This window comes from Megalobrama amblycephala, linkage group LG1 (assembly GCF_018812025.1).
Source record: "Megalobrama amblycephala isolate DHTTF-2021 linkage group LG1, ASM1881202v1, whole genome shotgun sequence".
Taxonomy (NCBI): Eukaryota; Metazoa; Chordata; class Actinopteri; order Cypriniformes; family Xenocyprididae; genus Megalobrama; species Megalobrama amblycephala.
Window position 1 is genome coordinate 58,047,488 of NC_063044.1, and position 23,565 is coordinate 58,071,052.

The following is a 23,565-nucleotide window of genomic DNA, read 5'->3' on the forward strand; positions in this document are numbered from 1 at the left end:
TACTTTGCCTTCATTTACTCGCTCTCATGTCGTTCCAAACCTGTTGGACTTTCATTCTTCTGTTAAACACAAGAGAAGATATCTTCAGTTCCCTTTGACTTCCATTGTATGGGTATTGGTTATCAGCATTCTTTAAATTATCTTCTTTTTTGTTCAGGAGAAAAAAAAGAAAAGAAATGCATACAGGTTTAGAACAACATGATGATGAGTACATTTTTTGGGGTGGACTATCACTTTAAAAAAAAAAGACCCTGAATACAAAAATTGCTTGAGAAAATTAAGTTTATTTTCATAAAACAACATTACTAGATTTCCAAAGACAAATTAAGAAAAAGTAAAACCAATAGAAAGTAAAACTTTCATAAAAATACAATAGTAACCGGATCCGACTGGATTCATCTCGAGGCAAGAAGAGGTGTAGAATGGCGAAAGAGCCGAGCCGAGCCTGTTTTTTAAACGTCTTGCTCTTCTGTGTGAACAATCATGTTACCGCTCACATGATACAGTGATAGGCTTATAAGTAAATGCATCAACGAATACATGAGTATCAAAATAAAGTCCTGATCTCACTCTAAACACCGATATTCTTCCCCTACGCACTTGCTTATAACTAAAAAGTAAAAAGAACAGAGCTTAGATGACTCTCGTATTCCATAATGAAACCTCTGAAGCAAAGAATGATGGGTAAAGCAGTCCTTAGATAAGGTCCATAAGAATTTCGTCCTCCATGACGCTCGACACTGGTGGCATCCCGGGATTCTGTGCGACTGGCCCCCGTGGACCTGTAGGGATCATCAGTGGACCTGCGGGAATGTGAAACTTATTACATAAATGTATCTAAGAGGTTTAATAAAAGATTAAATAAAAATAGCAGTACAAACCACAGCAAATAAATGAAATCTCTTACACAATTAACGAGGTCACAGATGTGATAAAAATAAATTGTGCTAATGATACTGTACTGAAAATTAAGTGTTACCTTGGTGAGGCTGCCTCCACTGAGCCTGCATCTGAGCGCCCCCTCCTGGTGCTGGATGGACCATCTGCTGGATGGGATGCATCCCCTGCATGCCCTGCATCCCACCCTGCTGAAGAGAGAAATGGTGGCATATAAAGCAAGCCGAACTGTGATTGGAGAGATGATTTCACAGGTATGAAGGAGTCAGTCACACTCAAGGGTGTTGTTTTGGTTTGAACATTGGGAGGGTTGAAGTGTGAACTCTTTCAGCGGGGTCCCAGGGCATGCTACCTTTTGAGATTTATTTATGCAAAATGGTCTTTTTTGGTATCTTACCCATAATCCACGTGCAAAGTTGGATAACATAACTGCAATAAAGTAATAGCCTATAGTTCATTTTTTGTGAACATAGGATATTTACATTTATTCATTTTGCAGACACTTTTATCCAAAGCGACTTACAAGTGAGGAATACAACAACCGAATCATCATGAGTCAATAGACACAAGAAGTGCTTACAATACAAGTTTCAGATACTGCTTAGAGTGGCATAAGCTAGAATAGGGAGGGAATAGAATTTTTTTTAAGATGAGGTTAAGTGCTCATGAAAGAGATGAGTTTTCAGCTGAATATATGGTTGTATTTTATATTATTTAGGCATCTTGAACCTTATCAGTTTGTCAGATTGTCTACTTCATAATTCAAGTCAAACTAAGTTAACATTTTCCTGTATTGAAATTGTTTATGAAAATGAAAATTACTGTGAAAATTACAATGGAAATTGATTTACTCACCATCAAGCCATCCTAGATGTATATGATATCTTCTTTCAGACGAACACAATCAGAGATATATTTAAAAATATCCTTAGTCCTCCAAGTTTATAATGGTTGTGAATGGGGGGCCGCGTTTTGAAGTAAAACAAAAGGCCTTCTGAAGCAAAGCGATGTGTTTTTGTAAGAAAAATATCCATATTTAAAACTTTATAAATTCAAATAACTAGCTTTCGGGGGACGACCGCACACAGAATGCGCAAGTCGATTTGCGGCGGAAGAGTATACTTTGACCTGACGCACAACGTAATGATAAACATGGAGGTGCAGAGGATAGAGCAAAGCAAATCACCGGTCATGGATTATAAGTCTAAAATTATAATTTTTAAAGAGAAATGTTGGCAGATTTCTATATAAGAGAGGAGGAGCTTATATTTGTTACACAGCCCTATTTGTTTGAACCGCGAGAGGCGTCTAAGCTTACAACACTCCTACATCCTGCATCACAACATCGCGTCACAGGATTACTCATTTGGCGCAAATCGACTTGCGCATTCTGCGTACGGTCGTCCACCGGAAGCTAGTTATTTGAATTCATAGTTTTAAATATGGATATTTTTCTTACAAAAACACACCGCTTTACTTCAGAAGACCTTTATTAACACACTGGAGTCGTATGGATTACTTTTTTAATGGATGGCCTTCATTATTTTTTACTTCAAAACGCGGCCCCCCATTCACAACCATTATAAACCTTGGAGGACTAGGAATATTTTTAAATATATCTCCGATTGTGTTCATCTAAATGAAGATTGAGGGTGAGTAAATTACAGGAATATTTTTGGGTGAACTATCCCTTTAATATTCAAAAATATTACTGATCTGCCTGCACTGACACCATTGTATCCAAAATGAACTGAGCTGGACGATGACATCACTGTTTTCTCCAGAGCTGCTGTATAGATAAATGAACTAAATTAATAACTAATGATTTTTACAACCGAAATTAATCAATACTGAACTTAAGCTGGACAATGACATTATTTTCTTCTAGAGCTGCTGTACAGCCAAAACTATGTCTCCTGCTATTACTGTAAAGCTTCTTTGACACAATCTGCATTGCAAAAAGCGCTATACACTGCGTTCCAAATTATTATGCAAGTGACATATCAGTAAGATTTCAGTACAATAAACATTCAGATTTTAGTTTTTCTAAGAAAATGTTTGTTTGTTTATTTATCCATGTCTTTTTAGATAAATGGTATCAATCTCAGACAAAATAATTTGCCGGGTCTATGGAAACCCTACTTAGAGGTTGTTCCACATTATTAAGCAAGTCACAGTTCTCATGCAATATGGGGAGGAAGAAAGATCTTTCTGAAGATGAAAAGCATGAAATGGTGCAATGATGTGCAAAAGGCATGAAAACAACTAATATTGTGTGAAAACTGAATGGAGATTATCAAATTATCATAAGATTTGTGAGTGATTTAGAGCACAGCAGAACTCGGTCAGATAAAAGCTTATTAATGAAAGCTCCCGTCAAAAAAATTAAAAGGGCAGCTATAAAAAAGCCAGTGTTGAGCAGCAAACAGGTATTTGAAGCTGCTGGTGTCTCTGGAGTCTCAAGAAGCTCTCCATGCAGGCTGGCAGTTGTGCGTAAAGATGCATTTTAGACACCACTAACCAAACCTCACAAAGAGAAACATTTACAGTGGGTGTAGAAATGAAGATGGTGAAGAGGGTGAAGACATATGACCAACAGAATACTGATTCATCACAACCAGACCTCTTAGCTGAATTAAAAGAATGCAAACTTTAAATCTGGGGTTGCATGTGCTTTTCACTGCAAACACTTACAGGTTGTTGGCTGAGGAGGAGACTGCGGAGCTGGGGGTTTGCGCCTGGGTTTGGGAGACGAAGCATGCCACCAGGAGCCTGGGCTTGAGCTTGGGCCACCTGATTGGGCGGAGCACCAGAGACTGGCGGCTGTTGATTGGCTGTTGCAGCTGCTCTCAACTAAGGGAAGCCAAAATCACACACAGTAATGAAAAAAGAAAGTAAGTGGACATGAGAAGGCACTGTATTACATAAGTGCTAGTTCTGTGTGAGAGTCTCACAGGAGAGAGACTTGAATACAGACCACTGTAACTGTGTTAGAGGTAATAAAGGGGACATGCTCCACACTTTGTAGCATTTTTCCCAGAAATCCACAACAAATCCACCTGCTTATAATACAAGTCAAGGCTTCCCACATCAAACACAGTTGTAACTTATTTTTTACTTAACCGTTTTCCACTCTATTATATGAAATATAGATATTCAGAGTTTTATTTGGCACAGTTAGTAACAAGTAAACTGGATATTCACAAGCAGAATTGTTTCTTCTAGGGATGGAAACCACAGGAAAATGTAATGATTCAATATTTGGCATTAACTATATATTGCATAATACAAAAACAAAATAATGTAGTAGCATATTTCATGCATTCTTTAATATATTTTTAATAAAATACTACTGACAAATTTCATCTGTATTTTAAACTAAGTGTTGTCATAAGAACAGAAACTCAACAGCCTTGTGTAAAACAAGACATAGGGCTAGCACTTAATGTTTCTGATTCATTAAAAAGAACCAACTCAAGAGTCATTCATTCAATAACAGACTACACTGATCTCACTGTATGATTTGGATTTACTTAAAAGATCTGACTCATGAGAGTCATTTGTTCGGGATGGGATGGACTACACTGGTTGTGTTGTATAATTTGTGTTGGTTGCTGACTAACTGGGAATTTCTCAGACAGAATAAGCTGCAAAGTAGACCAGACTTCATCAGGGTTCCCACTCTTTTTCAGGACTTTTCCAGGACATTTCAAATTTCATGACAGAAATAAAAGACAAGGATCTATAGTAATATATTCCTCTTTCCAGAAGTTTTAACAAAACCTGTATAGTTCGTTTTAATTTTGTTTTTATTTACCATTATATATACTTTATTGTCTTTTCCTTTTTGTAAAGCATATTTTATATATTCATCTTAAAGGTCCCGTTTTTCATGGTTTTTTGAAGCTTTGATTGTGTTTATAGTGTGCAATATAACGTGTTCATGTTTCGCGTGTAAAAAAACACAGTATTTTTCACATAATTTACTTATCTGTATACCGCTGTTTCCACTGTCATAAAAACGGGCTGATGACTTCCTTGTTCTATGAAGTCCCTCCTTCAGAAATACGTAACGAGTTCTGATTGTGCCAGCGGTTCTTGTGTTGTGATTCGACAGCTCTGAGCGCACCGTGCCCGGAAAAGTCACGCCTCTTACCATAACGTGGAGATGCATGCGCTCAGTGTTATTGTAAACATGTCTTTAATTTTACCCTATCAATTTGAGCCGGAATCAGACCCGGTGATTGGACTGCGGGATGAAAATAACAGCGTTTCGACGACATGGCGACAAACACAACTCTTCAAACGCAACTCTTGTGTATTCCTGTGGGCGGAGGTTAGTCAAAAAACTGTTTTAGTGACGTCATTAAAGAAGGAAGTAGAGGGATGTAGTCCAAACTGGCCGTTCGATGTAGGCAACTTCTGTTAAATAAAATATCTCGCTTGGCATTGAACTTTGAGCTTTAAAATTTTACAGATTTTATTTATACTCTAACAACAACATTACACACTAACTAAAGTTTGAAACATGGGATCACGAAGAACGGGACCTTTAAATAATGCATTCATATATTAAAAACTATTTAACAAAATTATATAAACAATCATTAATAATAATCTAGTGTATTAATATATCAACAGACAAGATATCACAATTGCATAAATAATGCTATGAGTTTAATGTTTTAAAATTATGGAGTCCCGGACATGACATGCAGGAAAAAAAAAAAAAAGTAGTCTAAATCGCATTATTTACTATTTCGCTCCCTTGATTTACTAAAACGTGCGCACGATTTATTATTTCATTCCCTCAATTTCTAAATCATGCGCATAATTTATAAATCAAGGGAACGAAATAGTAAATCGTGCGCACGATTAAATTTTTTTTCTTGGATTTCATGTGCGGGGCTCCGTATAAAATAAATACAATTTTGAATAGAAAAAAAAAGGAAGTTACTTTTAAAATTAAACTAACACCGTCAGTAGGTGGCAGCAAATAACGGACTTAATAAGTGAGTCATTGGGGTCAATCTTTCAAATGATTCATTTAAAAAGCTTTACGAACGAAGCAAATAAGGGCCGAATGGGTCATTGAATCACTTTCTCAAAGTTTCGTTCAAAATAGTAGATTCTGCTCCGGTTTTGTTTGGAACTATTTTTTGTTGGCGAATCAGGCAATATTTTTTCTAAAATGTAAGTAACTTATATTAACTTATTTAGTGAACTGTTGGAAATCAGAATGACATTTGCCTGCACCTCGTGTTCATAACACTAGTCTGTGCAATGAATCGCTGAATGTGTGATTCAAGGCGCATCACGTCAGCGTCTCATTATGACTTTGCTAAGAACTAATTAAAACTAGGGGACTATGTAAAAGAATTACTATGAAAAACAATTTGTCATGGAGATGCAAGAGGTTTCAACTGTGACAGCCGTCAATGATTTGTGCTTTTCCTATTCCGTACTGGGGCTGGCGCTGTTGAGTGTATATTGCGTATGATTTCTAAAACAATGCATGCTGTAGTTTTCCGTGCCCACCTACCACATCAAAATTATTAGTTTGCAAGAATAAATATTATCAAGGTTAACAGGGTCCCTACATTCTCTGCAAACATTTGAGCACTTAACAGTTCCTAGCTCCTTCACAGCAAGATTACATCACGGCAAGAATTAACAGCGTCTTTTAAAAATACTTCTCTCATGTGTCAAAACTCAGCGTCCCTGAACAAAGCGCTTTCTGCTACTAGCGTTAATTGTTTTGGAGCAATTGTAAACTGTTTGTTGTTCTTCACTGAACAAGAAAATTTTTTTTTTTCCAGGACATTTTCATTTCATTTTCTCTTATCATCTATGTGTTTTCCAGGACTGGAAAATTGGTCATTATTTTTTCAGGATTTCCAGGAAGCGTGAGAACCCTGTTCATGTCGATGTGACACGCTCCTCTTTCCGACCTTTAATCAGGCTGTATCTTTAAGACATCTATATGTAAATGACTTCTGTTATGTTTGGCTAACGTTTTCGCATTTGAAATGAGTAGCAACTCCACTACGTAGATGCTGAATACTGAAAAGGTGTTGATATGTAAATAAAATGTAGGTGACTATGGCACATTCTTAATGATACATTTTTGCAGCTTAGTTTCATAAATAGACTAGACTTACACTATCGTTCTAAAGTTTGGGGTCAGTATTTGCTTTTTGTTGTTTTGGTTTTTTTAAGAAATTGTTACTTTCATTTAGCATACATTATACATTGATAATAATAAAAAATGTTTCTTGAGCACCAAATCAGCATATCGTTTTCTGAAGGATCATGAGTAATGATGCTGAAAATTCAGCTTTGACATCACAGGGACAAATTACATTTTGAAATATATTAAAATAGAACTTTTTAAAATTATAATATTTTAAAATATTACTGTTTTACTTTTTCTTTTTTTTTTTTATCAAAAAAATGCTGCCTTGCTGAGCATAAGAGACTTCTTTCAGCAATGTCCCCTTTAACACACAGCTCTGTTCACAAGGTGCTGAAATGGCAGAAAATCAAGTGGTGAAATCCTGTGTTTGCAGGGAAACATGCTCCTGTGTGTGTGCATACATGCGTGTATAATTGTGTTTCTGATTCTCACCATGTTGTTTTGTCTCTGTTGGTCCTCCATCAGTGTGACCTGACTGACGGAGGGCAAGCCCACCACCACAGACTGAGGCAGAAAGAGAGGGACAGAAAAGAGGGGACGAGGAGGGTTTAGAACAGCATGCACATTCCATCTCAAGCCAAGGAGAAATACAAACGGGGTGAGTGCACAGGGCCAGAGAGACAGTGAGAGAGCAGGGCAAGGGAGAGAAGAGAGGGGGAAGCACTGCTGCTTTACCTGCTGTTGCACGTTGCCATGCGTAACGGGGATGGGGCCCGGCGGTCTGTTGAGGAAGTTCTGATTGGGCGGGACCTGTCCAGGTTGCATCTGACCACCATTGTTTATCCGAGAAAAGGACATGCAATGAATTACTGACAGAACTAAAGAAATGCAGCATAAGTACACTTTTCAAGCAAAATAGCTTTTTAGTTTCTCTTAAAAGTAAAAAAATGCTGTTCTTTTCATGATTGTATATTTGTGTGTGAATATGTTTTCATTATTGTACATTGTTACACTAGAGTTCATGTGCATGCACATTTTCAGTGGGGGAATGCATAATTGGTTTTGCATGTATGTGCACTCATGTTTGCAAAAACATGATTTTTTTTTTTTTGTCCTGTTTTTTTTCCTCCAGGTTCAGTCCAAGTTATGCTCAAATCAACATCACTTGTGGCATAATGTTGATTACCAGAAAACAATTCCCTCTTTTTTCTATGTCAAAACTATCAGCGCTGAAATGAATTTACAGCAGTCAGAGGCCTGTTGCATGAAGCTAGCTGAACAAACTCTGAGTTTTAGAGTATGTTTAGAGTTGACATCCAGATAACCCCAACCTCAAAGAGCTTACGCTGTATGTCCTACGCCTTCCCTATTCTACTTACGGAACAAACACGGCGGCAGTTTAGTTTTTTCCGTAAGTTGAATAGGGAAGGCGTAGGACATACAGCGTAAGCTTTTGAAGAATGCAGAAACCAGAAATACGTTCAAGGCGATACTTTGTATTTATAAAGCATATACAGTTGTATTTTTTTAGAAAATGACTGATCGTTTCTCTAGATAAGACCCTTATTCCTCGTCTGGTATCGTTTGAAGACCTTTGAAGCTGCACTGAAACTGTAATTTTGACCTTCAAACTGTTGGTAGCCATTGAAGTCCACTATAAGGAGAAAAATCCTGGAATGTTTTCATCAAAAACCTTAATTTCTTTTCCACTGAAGAAAGAAAGACATGAACATCTTGGATGACATGGGGGTGAGTAAATTTTCAGGAAAATTTTATTTGAAAGTGAACTAATCCTTTAACTCTGAAGTGCGTGCACCTGAAAGTGTGATGCGTGCAGCAAACAGCCAATCACATGGAACATGGAGAGCATCCATTTAATTCACTTCTCTTCTTAAGATTAAAATATCATTATGAAAAATATCCTAAAAATTAAATACAGGAATTAACACTGCTGCTGCAGTAAAAGTTTGAGAAGGCAGCTGAAAGAAAATATCTGACTATAGCAATAAATGTGAATCAAAGAAATAGGCCTAATAATTTATATAGGTTCACAAAGAGCTCGAATGAATACACACTTTTAATGAATGTATTATATTTATATTAATTTAAAAAGCAAAGCTTAATATTAATTGTTAATTAATATAATTATATAAATATATTACATTAATCATACATAATTATAATTCATATCGTATAAATATAAAAAATTATTAGCAGCAAAATATAAGTCTCTAAATTTACTTTAATCTGGTTCAATTTGGAGCGAGAGATACAGGGGGAGTGGCTTTATTGCATCAGATATGTGTCAGAGTTTGCTCAAACTAATCTCTAACTTACCTGGGTAGCAGCTGAAACCGGCTTTGTGCAACAGGCCTCAGGAGGTACAATTAAGAGCTCTGTAAATTGTTTACGTTCAATATTGTAATGTTATGTGATTTTAGACAGGAGGCAATTTAACAACGCTCTGCAGATTCTGCTATGTGCTGTGTGATTTTGGAGGTGGTGTGCCTTTGGAGATGCTCTGATGGGAGGGTAGGATCTTATGCGTCCAAAGTAGAGTTGTCAAAATTACCGACTTTGGTACCACGTTGGTAAAGAAATTTTAAAAATGTGATGCTTTGAGCGCTGTTGAGCAGATCCGTAAACACCTCTGATTGGTCACTGTGTTGACGTGCTCATCAGATATATCTGTGATTGGCTTCAATGATCAGTGCTTCAAAAACTTTGTAAATAGTCATCAATTACACTCTTCACTGAGCGCTTGCACAGATACAAATGGGAGCGGACCAGTCCGCTGATAGACACCTGCTTTCAAACGCTTTCAATTTCAAAAGCTGCCATGTGCTGATCATTGTAGCCAATCACAGACATATTCTGATGAGCGTGTGAACACAATAGCCAATCAGAGGTGTTTACAAATCTGCTCAACAGCGTTTATAAATAATGCCGTCAATATTGCCGTATCAATTTGAGCCTGAATCAGACCAAGATAGCAGTAATGAAGAGGGTCAAGCAGAACCTCTCCAAGCACGGCTTTTAAAGGACGTTTATGAATGGTAAGTATTTTTGTTTGTATTTGTGTCAAAGTGTTTAGATATGCTGACACTTGTAAATGTTACTGCTGTTTATGTCAGCTTTCGCTAACGGCGTTATCCTGATTAAAGCTTTACTGTGGCTTAATACATGCTGAGTAGTAGCATTTTTGTAAAGGTATCGTTTCATTTATAACATGAATGAGAATGTGGGTAAACACAACATAAAAGCCGTAATGAAACAATGCTGTACACAGATAACAGAAACGCCAACAAACACCAACAGAAGTTGATTACATAGAAATTTGTTGTTTTTTGTAGGTTTTTGATGGGGTCATCTACACTTCATAAGTGTAAACACTTACTACAACTAAAAGAAGTAAACAAATACATATGGACCTCATGCCTTTTCGGGGGGTGCTTAATAAACTGGCAAACTTGAAATCTGTAAAATAACTCCAAAGAACTGTGTGCTCTCCCTAGATCCGTAGACTAGAACACCCATCAAAAGAAGAGTTTCGCCTTAGTAAAGGAGGTAGTGCAGATCTCATACATATTTAAACTTACAAAAAAAAAAAATATTAAAATGTATACAAAAGCAAATTAGAAGATTAACCAAAATAAAGTCTGTTACAATAAGGAAGGATTAATATGCATTTAATTTATACAGTAAAGAGAATATGCAGTGTTATTTTACAATTTGTTTCCTTTATTTCTGTTCCTGAAAAAGCACTGTTTATTTCATATGTATCTTTGTTGTTGTATTTATGTAGGCCTGCTGAATGTTAAATGGATCCAACCCATGTTCATTAGAAATTATTTGATCATGCAGCAATAAACTAGCTAGTATAACAATGTTTTTTTTAATTTTGCTGATTTAAAACAATCAAAATACTATCTATTTTAATGACAAAATTTCAAATAAGAGAGCAAGGGACAAATATCGTATCAGCCAAATATATGTTTGTTAAAATCAGTATGGTGCATCCCTACTTAGCAAGTGTTAATTTTAGATGCTGTGTGCAGTATGTGTGCAACATAAATGCAAAACCAGAGACAGCTGCTCACAAGACGCAACAAACATAACTGGATTGATTTTTTAAATAAACTCTTAAATATCTTTTGTTCTTTTACACGTAAACATTTTACAGAAACAAAAAGTGTTTGTGTTTTAGATGTGAATTTCATGTGTGCATGTTTTTCGTGTATTACATTAAAGTGCCCCAATTATGGATTTTTGATGTGTATAACAGCTCTAAGTGAATGAAAACATCCTGCAAAGTTTTAAATCTGAAAGTGCACCGTATATATAGTTATTGTCTCTCAAAAGAGAGTCGACTCTGAGTCAATTAAACGAGTCGTTTGTAAAATGAATCCCAAGCCGTTTCATTGTGACATCACAGTGAAACATTAGCATATTGCTCGCCCACTTATTGCACGTGTAGATGCCAGGGAAAAATTCATTTTTTCAACAATACCACAGCAGTGTAATCTTTTGTTGTGTTCCCATCATTTTACTGACGACTGCTTCTTAAACCTCGGGGAGTTTAACGTAGGATTCACAAAACACTTAAAATATGCATCAATGACCAGTTTATTTGGGCCAGCTTGCTCCTCTCAATCTCAACCTGTAAGTATGATTAATAACTGATGTTTATATTTTCTAGCGATCGTTCAAGATTCGTAGTTTTGTATGTTATGTTGTGTAACGTACACCCTAGTTTGTATGTCTCCTGCTAACCGGCTAACTCACGTTTCTGTAGTTCTGCTATTCAGATGTGGGTCCAATATTGTCTAAAAATATGTCGATTAATGCAGCTTGTCTGTCTTATTACTTGAAGTAATGAACAAGGATGGAGCATGACTTTTGTTTACAAAGTATAATGCATTATCAGCTATTTTCCTCTGCGTTTTTATTATTACAGTAGTATGGAGCTCTATCTGTATTGTAATAGGATGTTAAGATGCTAGTCCACGCTAACTAGTTGAAGTATTCTCTCTGTAAACAGTAAACACCCACTGTAATGATATAACCATTTCTCTTTGTTAATAGGTGTGATGAAAAAGTCTGTACACATCTGGCCTAAATGTTTATCTTATGTTAGAGGTTTTCAGCTTCGCTTGGCATTCTGATACAGTTCCCACAGGTGCACCTACATAAAGTATAACAGTGACGCTGCTATCACGTCTTACAAACAAATAAGGTGACACTTAGCATATAGAAACGTCGTATTCCAGTCGTGATTGCGAATCAGTTTCTGGTTGATTGACTACTTCAGACGTTTCATCGTCAGACTCGGGCTCGAATTGATATGGTAAAATCGATGCTATCTTTTCTGTCCATATGTTGTGGACAAAATGTCTTGTGAACTGATAGCTGTCATTCAGTTATAGCAATGGGCGTGCGGTGTGCACAGTAGACCAATCACAAAGGATTGGGCCATCTGACCAATCAGAGCAGTGTATGCTCATGGAAATGAGGGGTTTAGAGAGACTGATTCTCTGAACTGCTTCAACAAGTCGTTTACAAAAGATTGAAAACTTAGGTGAAATTAAATGTAAATTATGAGAAAACGAAAGTGTTTTTGACCTTGCATGCATGTAAACCTGTCGTAGGAGACTCCCAAAACAATATTAGGAACCTTAAAAAAGGCATAATTTTTTAACAATTTTACATTTTTATGCTGCTTAGTTTGCATCATATCAATAACTGTGTTTATTTGTACTGAAAACAACACCATTTCGTGTGACTCACCGAGCGATGCTGCTGCACTTGTTTGTGGTTAGTGATGACCTGCCGAATACCATTGACGAATCCGCTCTGGTCATTAGGGATGAGTCCCATGAAGATCCTCTTCCTAGACGAGTACAGCAGCATCAGCACACGCACCTCACATGGCGCACTGTGGGGGAAGTGCACACAGCCAGCCTACACACACACACACACACAGAAAATATACATCAAACTATGTGCCAATCCACACATCTAGACAGCACACACAACTAGAGTGACTAGAGAGCTGCCTGGGCCTACACGATTATATTTGAAGACAGGATTAAAACAAATTAAACAGCCGTTTCCCAGACACAGATTGAACCTAAAACTGAATTTAATCAGTGTTAATGGTGATTCACTACTGACATCTCCTAGTCTGCGTCAAAGGATCTAGCTCCAGGGTAAAGGTTCATTTCAGAGCCTTTCATTTTCAGAGGAAATGCTGGCTATGTGACTTTGCTGTTATTATTTATTTTATTTTTTTTATGAGACTTTTTTTCCCATAGCTAAATCTAGTGAAAATCTTTTTATTTTGCTGCAGTGACACTTAAAAGCAGAGGAATAACTCCCCCAAGAGGCTGAAGAGCATTATTACACACTATCACATTCTCTTCAGTAGTCTGCAAAGGGAAATACACTAAAAATAAACAGATATATGCATAGACAACACAAAAACCTGTTCTATAGGAGACGTTATTAGCCTGAATATTAATTCTTGAACTGACTGACCTATCTTACATTATAAATATGATGCTGTTTATGTACTTACAAATCCATTAGTCATAATGCGATACAGTCCCTTCAAAGACTCCATATCTTTATTAGTGAAGAGAAACTGCACCATACGAGAGTTCCTGAACAGAGGGCCCAGAGTAGTCTATAAAAAAAGACAAGTAGACATATGGATCATTTTATTAATAACCCAGACATTTGACCAACAATTCCGCATATTAGGATGACATCAACAAAAGCAGTTTAAAGTCACTAGATTTTATAATGATCTAATTTAAATATTGATCCAAATTAAATACATGTATAGTATAAAGTCTAATTATTTTTAAAGGAATTTTTTTGTATAAAGAAGTCTATAAATGGACATTCTGGACAGCAAGGAAGTAAGGAAGTATGCATAGTCGGGGAGTGAATCAAAAAGAGTAGAAGGACAAGATGAAGGAAGAGCAGGCGAAGAAGATGGAGGACAAAGGAGGACAAGGACGAGGAGAAGATAAAGGGGGAGAAAGGGAATTATGAGAAAAAGATGATCAAGAAAAATGAGATGATAATTAATGAAGAGGAGAAGATAATGATGGAGTAGGAAAAGATAGAGGGGAAGAAAAGGAGGAGATGATTAAGGAAGAGAAGGAAATGAATGAGTAGAAAAAAGTAGGAGGAAAGTATTTGGAGGGGGAAAAGAAAAGGAGCAGAAAAAGAAATGGAGGAAGAGGAGGAGAAAAATATGACGAAGAAAAAGGAGGAGATGACGATTATGGAAGAGGAGGAGATGACGGCGCAGAAAAAAGGAGGAGGAAAAGATTGAGAAGATGATGCATGGAGAGCAATAATGAAGAGAAGAAGAAAAAGACAATGATGAAGAAATAGATGACAGAGAAAATGGAGGAAAAGAAAACACAAAGATAATAAAGGAGAATAAGAAGTAGAACAACAAGTAGCAGTAGTAGTAAAACAAGAAAAAGAAGAATGAAAAGAAATCCTGCTTCCTTTGCAAGCAGAGTAATATATCCTGTAGGGAATGACAACGTTCACATTTACCAGGAGCTGCTGAGGGATGAGCTGCATGATCAGCTTCTGTGGCCACTGGTCTGTATTTCTGAAACAAAAGAGGGGGGAAAAAAACACCACTTCATTCTCTCTGTGCATCTCTACCATTTATCCTACATTATGCAAATCTGGGCCAAACGGGAGTCACTCACAGATTCTCCCCTTGGCTGACTTGGACCTGGCAGGGCAGGGAGCGTGTAAGTTTTGTGTTGGAGTCCATGGAGGAAGCCTTGGGCTTCTGCGGTGATTGATGGAGACAGAGGGAGAGGTGACAGGGGGAGGGAAAAAGGAGAGGCAGAATAAGATGAAGAGGTTAACATACAGAGTAAAAAGACCTTGCTGGCAGAGATGGATGATGGGACTCAAGGCAGGAGGTCTCGGTGAAATAAACAACCTGTGTGTGCAACTTCCACAACAAGAGAGAGATTGCACTGGCAACGGAACAGCTGCTATGTTATTATGTCAATCAAAACTGTGTTTCCCCCCAGGAAACATGTCTGATGGAACCCAATTTTTCCAGGGCTTCGTTTAGGCAGACTTGTTGACTTAGGCAACCCAACAACTAGTTGATTTTGAAAACAGTACCAGTTTTGCACATCCTTACTACAAACCATCCTACAGTATCCTGCAAAAGGACAGTGTGGATAAAATCTGCTGATCGACAGAGTGGCGCAGAATTACTATTGATTTAATTTACACAGCGCAGCTTGGCAGTGTTTGTGTTTGCGAATAGTGTGCGGTGAGCTGTGTGAACTCATCATCCAGATGGTGACTCCGCGACAGGCCTCAGCAACGGAGCGTGCCGCCATGCTTGATAAGCGCACACCGGTTTGCTGGCATGTTATTGACCAGATGGTGATAATGACCACGGCGTGTGCGTCTGTGTTTTTGTTTCCTGATCATTTGTGTTGACCCATTGTCAAATCAAAACATTTCAATAGTCGGTTGTGTGCTTCGAGAAAATTCATTGCTGAGACGCCCCCTGAGATGATCTCGTGGCCATTGTGGAATGGTCAATAGAGCTTCATTAATATAAAGAGAGGGTCTCTCCCATAAATCAAACAGAAATCAAGAAACATCATTGATCCCATTACAGTCTGTGCAAATGGCACCTCAGGCACAATACCCACGGGTCACCTAACAATACGTCAATGAAATGCAACTAGATAGCTTTACCAGTTTCGGTCTCGGTGAGCGAATCAATCTTTGTCACACGTCTAGAAAAGCCTACATTTCATAGGTGAGTTATGAGGGTCTTTCAGAGAGATTAATTCAGACACCAATTAGGTTTCATTTTCCAGTTGTAAAGCACTAACAAACACTCCTCGCACACCTGGTTGGTGCAGGCGGTTGTTTAGGACACTATCCATACAACAGAAAGAACAGAAAATTTCCCACACGCTGTCGTAGCTGGCAACAGTGTTATTGTAGTATTATATACTATTATTATTTATTAATACTTCATTTTAATTTTAGTTCAAGTTGACATGTCCTTTTTAATTTCTTACACCTACCGGTCAAAAGTTTTTGAATGGTAAGATTTTTTAATGTTTTTAAAAGAAGTCTCTTCTGCTCACCAAGGCCTCATTTATTTGATCCAAAATACAGCAAAAACAGTAATATTGTTACTGTATTGTTACAAAAACAATAATACTGTTTTCTATTTGAAAATATTTTAAAATGCAATTTAATTCTGTGTTGTCAAAGCTGAATTTTCAGCATCATTACTCCAGTCTTCAGCGTCACATGATCCTTCAGAATCAATCTAATATGATGATTTGCTGCTCAAGAAACATTTATTATTATTATCAATGTTGAAAACATCAGGATTATTTGATGTATAGAAAGTTCAGCATTTATCTGAAATATACAGCTTTTTAAATGTCTATACTGTCACTTTTGATCAATTTAATGCATCCTTGCTGATTAAAAGTATTAATTTCTTTCCCAAAAAAACAAAAAAACCTCTTACTGACCCCAAACTTTTGAACTATAGTGTATAATGTTACAAAAGTTTTCTATTTCAGATAAATGCTGTTCTTTTGAACTTTCTATACATCAAATAATCCTGAAAAAAAATGTACACAACTGTTTTCAACATTGATAATAATAATGAATGTTTCTTGAGCAGCAAATCATCATATTAAAATGATTTCTGAAGGATCATGTGACACTGAAGACTGGAGTAATGATGCTGAAAATTCAGCTTTGATCACAGGAATAAATTATATTTTATAATATATTCAAAGAGAAAACAGTGGAAACAGTTTATTTTAAATAGTAAAAATATTTCACAATATCACTGTTTTAACTATTTTGGATCAAATAAATGAAGCCTTGCTGAGCAGAAGAGACTTCTTTTAAAAACATTAAAAAAATCTTACCATTCAAAACCTTTTGACCGGTTGTGTATATATTTACCTTCAATTTATTTTTATTTCAGTTTTAGTAATTTTAGTACATAAAATTATTTCAGGTTGTTGCCAAGCCAACATTTCTAATTTTACTTTAAGTTTTTCCATATAATATTTCTTTTTTATTATTTTATTCTAGCTTTACTTCAATAAAGAAATTTTTTAATAGTTTTAGTTTTTGTTAACAATAACAACACTGACTTGTTTTGTGACATATTAGCAACGTTAAATATCTTGTCAGGTTATTCATAACTACCATAACTCCCAAATTAATGTTGCAACTTGGACGGAAACATATCTAATGACATCAAAGCACTGGAAACATTCATTGAGGCCCTATTTATGGTTTGTTTTCCAGTAGTAAAGCAAATTTCCAATGAAGACTAATCACATGGACTGCCCCCGACTATAGATTTTTCCTAGTCAACTAGTAGTCATTCATTTAAGCCAACAGTTGACTAAGAATATTATATGTAACATTGCTAACATTGTTCTACATTACAAAGAAATACCAATCCATAACATTGAGCCTTAAAAATATAAATTAAGCACTCAAGCGCACACATAAAGCTTTTTACTTGTCTGGAAAAAAACAAAAAAAAAAAAGAAAGAGACTGTCTGAACATTTTAATAATTTATTAATAAACTAGTGATTACTGAGTCATTGTTGGCTGCAAAGATTGATAATGCTGAATCGCCATCTCTGCAGTATAGAGAGAAATGGACATTTCACACAGATTACATAATCAGATAATATTTGTTTTTGATTTGAATTGGTTAATTTAAAAGTAGACATTTCTCGTCTCTGAGTTTCAGTTAATTTTTGTGACGCGCTTCAGTGAACGGAGACTGACGTGGCAGAAAGCGCACAGTCTGTTTTCTTTATTTTACAAAAGCAAAACTTTTTTTTTGTTATTGTAAGTGAACACGAATAAAAGTAGACCCTTTACAGTTTTGAATCTTTACAGACTCTTATCTGTATGTCTATTATCTGTAAAAATGACAGATTATTTTTTTAAGTTCTTTCCGCTGTTATCAGGAAAAAAATACTGCGGTTGGATATGCACCAATAATAGAGCATTTACCCAGGTTAACATTAGAGCAAGCAGCCATGTAAAGTAGCAAACGTTAGGCTAACTACTTGCATGTTTCAAATGATAAGCCACAGTTAGGTTGATGAATGATAGGGGAACATTTGGATTTTTTGCCCGGCATACTGCAATTACCACATGGACCAGCTGTTACGATTGGTCTGTCAGAGACTCTGTAAATTCACCACTTCCTGTAGATAATTTTTTTGCGAGTATCCGACTAATTAAAATTTGGTCAACTAAGCCTCTTCTTGTTGACTAACGTTTGGTCGACTATTAGGGGGCAGCCCTACTAATCACCATTCAGTATGCAAATATTACCATGCCATCACTAGTATAAGCTTCTCACCTCCTGCCATTCTAGAACTCCACTCCATGCCACAATCTTGTTGGCAACGCCCTGCTGTGCCCCAGCCTGAGGTGCAGGAACAGCAGTCTGAAAAATACGAATATATTGAAAGGGCAAGAGCATGATGGAAAGTAAGAATCCAAATGAAACACAGAAATACAATTCTCAAGTCTGACCATGCCAGGCTGAGTTGGTGGAGGCGTCTGCTGACTGTTGGGCTGCTGCTGAGCAGCCTGAGGAGGTTGCTGGTTGGGTGCGGGCGGGCCTGGTGGTGGGACTTGTGGTTGCTGTTGTGGCTGCTGAGGTTGTTGCTGTGTTAACACTGGCGGTGACACTGTGGTAACTGTAGATAGGCTGGGTTTACCTCCTGATGGGAGAACTGGTGGTTGGCTGAAAGGAGGTGTTGGCATTTGAGGAACTGCAAACAAAACAAAACAACTCAGTAAAATGCTGTTTCAAATACAGAAAATAGGTGAAGCAGGAACACAGCAGAAGATCCAAGAAGCATAAATACAATTTGACTCACATCGACTCTTCTGCTGCTGATTTGCAGCTTCTAACGCCTTCTGTGCTGCATCATGGGCCGCGTTTAGAGAGGGATTCTATGGGAAGAGAGAGTGAGAGTGAGAGTGAGAGTGTTTGTGTGTGTGTGTATAACAGAAGCACAACATTCATGAGGCCTTATCATTAGTGTGCACAGCCTCTTTGAAAACAAAGCCAGATCTTTCTTCAGAGTACAAATGCATTCATGCACATCTCATCTACCACTTAGATCTATTCAAATGAGATTATAACAGCAGTTAGTCTTAATCTTAAGAATCAAAATGAGGCTCTGTATGCTGAAAATTGCCAATAATGTCCCTCCAATTAGGCACAGAAAGGTTCAGAATGAGTAGACGGAGATCAGCCTGTTATTGAGATAAGCGCTCTGATTATTCTACATCACTGAAGCAATGAGACAGACAGAGCCAAAAATTAACCTTTTACCTCACCTGCCAATGGTAAGTCAACTGAGACAATTAACCGCTTATTAAAATGGCATACATTTTTGTTGTCCCAATTTTCCCTGCCTGTGGCAAACAGTGCAGATTAGCATCTTCTTGGATCTGAACAATTTGAGATCGACCATGATTTTGTTACTCATATTTTCAATTTGCTGGCCTATATATATATATATATATATATATATATATATACACACACATTATATATCCCCAATCTTAGTGTATATGTAATAAGTAATATAATTCTATTAATTTCCATTAACTGTCACACACCTGGAATGGAAGGGCTGTACTCATCTGAGGAGGAGTCTGGGCTACAGTGCCCAGTGGAGAATGGGACACAGGTGGCAAGACAGGTTTAAGGGAGACTGGACCAGAACCTCCTCCAGGAGCAACTGGACACACACAAACATGTAACAAAGCATTAACCAGAGCAAATCTAATACTATAGGGGTCTAATGATATATCAATATATTATGATATAAAATTGTGACAATATGTATCAGTGATGTGAACGATATGTATTGCAATATAGAGTTAGTTTTATCCAAGACACATTCTCATGTCAGATTTTCGTTCAACTTTCATGCACAAATTAAGATATTCTTTTAAGAAACCTGAGAGATTTCTGTCCCTCCATTTAAAGACCATTCCCCTAAAACCAAAAAAGGTCATAAAGGCATTGTAAAAATAATCAGTCAAACGTTTTAAGTCTTCTGAAGACTATATGATGAACAGATTTACTGATCAACGCACATACTGTAGTAAACACAGACATTCAAATGTGTGCCTACTGGACGAGTGAGAACGACATGAAATGAAGAGTTTTTGGATGAACTAACCCTTTAAAGTTTGGGAACAGTCATTTTGACACACTTTGCAGTTAGAACTGTGATTGACTGTATTGATCATCTGAAGCACATACGTGCTGGAGCAGCACTCCTCAAATTGAAAGCACAGACATCATTTAAATTTACAAAGCACAAGTATACTAGGTGAGAATTTTTTTTTTTTTTTTTTTACAGTTTCAGTGACACTAGTACATTAAACTATTATATACAATGTTGAACATAATGCATAATAATGCATTACGGGAATATTTGTGGGTCCTGATAATGCCAAATGTCTGATTTTACCAGTGAAAAAGGACCTACAATATTTTAAATGTACGTAGTCAGTGACAGAGCAAACATACACAAACCATACAAAATTCAGTATTTTCAGCTTCAGAATCATGAATATTTTTATTCTGGTGTCACCATTTCCCTGTGCACTGGGGACCAGGACCAAGTCCAAGCCTCATACCAAATTTAGCATTTTAATCAACAGTTCATTTTTGTTAACTTTTTATCATATGTCTAAAAAGTAATAATTATAAAAAACCTTGGCTTAAAAAAAAAAAAAAGTATTAAAGCATTGCTATATGTATCGTATTGTGAGTTCAGTATCGTGAATTGTACGAATCATGACATGAGCGCATTGTTACACTCCTAAATAATACAATAAAATACTACTTTAGCTCATATTCTGCCATGTGCCAAAAGCAGTCTGTCCATCTGATGCCACTGTTGAGGTTATACCACAGCACATTCATAAACACATCAAGACAAGTGTCTTTCTTACCAGGAAGTGCAATGCCCCTGACTAACACCATGTGAAAGGGGTCTTGACTGTAGTCTGGGTGTGAGGATTCTGGTGCACCTGCTACTGAGGATGCTCGTTCAAAAAGAGATCGAAGAGCTGGAAGTTTCCTTGGGGCAATTACAGAAAAATGGATCCCCCGCTACAGCCAAAAAAATAAAAAAATAAAAATTATTATAAATTCATTAACTACATATGAGAAACAGACAACACATTCTATAAATAAATGGCTGATCTTAAAATTTGGCAGGACTACACAATGGAAAAATAACATATATTGTAGACTATACATTGCATTACAGGGTCTATCATTACAACATCACTCTCACAAATAGAAATAACTTATTAAACAGGCAGATGCAGTGCAGACTCACATCACGAATGATCTGGACCAGGCTGTCTGCGGTGCAGCCTGTATAGCTGACGCTCTCCACAGCTGGTAGTAAGTATGGAGGAGAATTACACAGCAACACACAAACCTTGTGGGTCTGACCGCTGAAGAGAGAAACAATAGTTAAGTTTAAAAAAAAAAAAAAAAACACACATTGCGGTCCCCAGCCTGTTTACATACAATTGGTCTTTTATAAAATGGTGCGTGTGATGCATTGTCATAAGTTTAGTATGGCAAACAAAATCTGCTTGTATGAATGTAGAAATAAGACGACAGCAGAATTTTGACTCCACAGAACCAGTTTAAGAACTCACATTTGCTCCCTCATCTTTTTGAAGTCGTCAAAGAGCTGTAGGGCCACGGAAAGACCCTCAGCTATGAGACTGCAGCTCTCTGCTCCGCCTCCCATGAATCTGTGCAAAAAGCATCAGAGTAAAAGTTAAAACAGGAAAATCTTTAAAGCAGACATACACCCATAACTAAGAGCTCATCTAAGCATGCAAGAGCACACTTTAATCTCAGAGTTCCTATCATAAAATGCAAATATGATGGAATCACAGAAGCCCTTACTGAATGCTGTCAATCCAAGAGACAAACTCGAAAGCGGAGCTGGTTGGAGCGTGGCACTGGACGTAGGATTCTGGAGCACAGTCCACTGTGTTGAAGACCACCAGTCCATACTGAGTGCCACCATACTGAAAAAGGAAAAAGATCATCAGATGTGATATCTGAAATGACAGCAGTAATGTTAAGTGAAAGTGTAAACAGACTCATCCAACTCACATCTCCTCCAAAATCAGTTTCAGCAGGTGGTCCTCCATTAAAATACCTGAGATCATACAAAGTAGGTTGGTAAAGAAGTCTAACAAACGTCAGCATGGATAAACAGGTGACGACTCTTACTCTATAGTCGGCAGTATGTAATTCTTCCGAAGGGATTCAAAATATGGACCAAGGTTTGCAGTTCCCTCTATGACAAACACTACATCTGACACCTGATTCAACCCAGACTTGGAGGTGGGGTCCATATGGGTCACCTTGGGTCTACAACCAAGACAAACATTAGATCAATATGAAACATTTGCTGTAAATATTAAATAATCTATATAATATGTCATTATTGTAGTGCACTTGCCCTTTAATGTGTTTAAAGTGACTACTGACTGTAAAGTATATGTTATTTATTGTTATATTATTATCATGTCTATTCTTAAAGTTAGGGCACCGAACCATGACATACACATTTGCTGCGTCTCAATTCCTATTGAAACGCCAATAAAGACATTTTTAATGATTCAATCCGTGTCAAAACAGATTGACAGCCTCATTTTGGCTATATATATATATATATATATATATATATATATATATATATATATATATATTTTTTTTTTTTTTTTTTTTTTTTTTTCTCATCCAATTAAACAGTAAATTCGTTTAAATATAATGCAAATACAAATGAACTAAAACATACAATCTGACAACACACATTTAAGTCCTAGCATGTTAGTTAGCCGTTATCCTCAAATGCTAATTTAGCTCGTGTGCCTTACCTGCTAGTAATTAGTAGATCTGACTTTTAATGAGAATAAAACGGACTGATACAGTCATTGATATTGATTATATGCACACCAGCCGCCTTTAGTTGTATTTTGAAAGCTTCATCTGAACGTTCATGTAGATCCTAATGACAACAAATATCTGGATTTACGCTCGGCAATCGACAATCCGGTCTGGTCTTAGATCCGGAAAATGACTGGGTTGGTGAATGGATTTATGAGTGATCGATTCTTACACCAAGAGTACGTACATTTCAAACCAACCTAAAAATAAAACTATGCATCCATCAAAAAATATCCATCCATCCATTATTTCACACCGCTTGTTCTATGTATGGGAGCAGGAATGCTGGAGCATACGAATGCGTATTTATTACCCTACTTGGTTTTAATTTGCACCTTTTGTTATGAACTCTATTTTGTTTTATTATTATTATTATTATTATTATTATTATTATTATTATATAGTGGGTCTCATCTTAAATCTTAAGTTAAA

General features: G+C 36.7%; 1 protein-coding gene across 4 annotated transcripts; it reads right to left on the reverse strand.

Annotated features, from left to right (window-relative positions):
- Window positions 1-264: 264 nt before the first annotated feature.
- On the reverse strand, window positions 265-23,304 carry med25 (mediator complex subunit 25). 4 transcript variants are annotated; one of them, XM_048204017.1, is made up of 20 exons: window positions 23,064-23,304; window positions 22,414-22,554; window positions 22,294-22,339; window positions 22,081-22,205; window positions 21,825-21,923; window positions 21,494-21,614; window positions 21,102-21,261; window positions 19,752-19,873; window positions 19,001-19,076; window positions 18,651-18,892; window positions 18,475-18,561; window positions 14,773-14,858; window positions 14,612-14,669; window positions 13,611-13,718; window positions 12,821-12,994; window positions 7,769-7,858; window positions 7,526-7,597; window positions 3,592-3,750; window positions 980-1,085; window positions 265-803 (listed from the first exon to the last, which is right to left on the reverse strand). In XM_048204017.1, exons 2-20 carry the CDS (start codon window positions 22,536-22,538, stop codon window positions 697-699), a joined length of 2,163 nt encoding a protein of 720 aa, XP_048059974.1. In that variant the 5' UTR covers window positions 22,539-22,554; window positions 23,064-23,304; the 3' UTR covers window positions 265-696. The 4 variants fall into 4 exon arrangements, with proteins under 4 accessions (XP_048059974.1, XP_048059963.1, XP_048059955.1 ...); XM_048204006.1 differs by having other exon boundaries at window positions 980-1,088; window positions 14,773-14,855; window positions 23,064-23,303; XM_048203998.1 differs by having other exon boundaries at window positions 980-1,088; window positions 23,064-23,301.
- Between the last annotated feature and the right edge of the window lie 261 nt (window positions 23,305-23,565).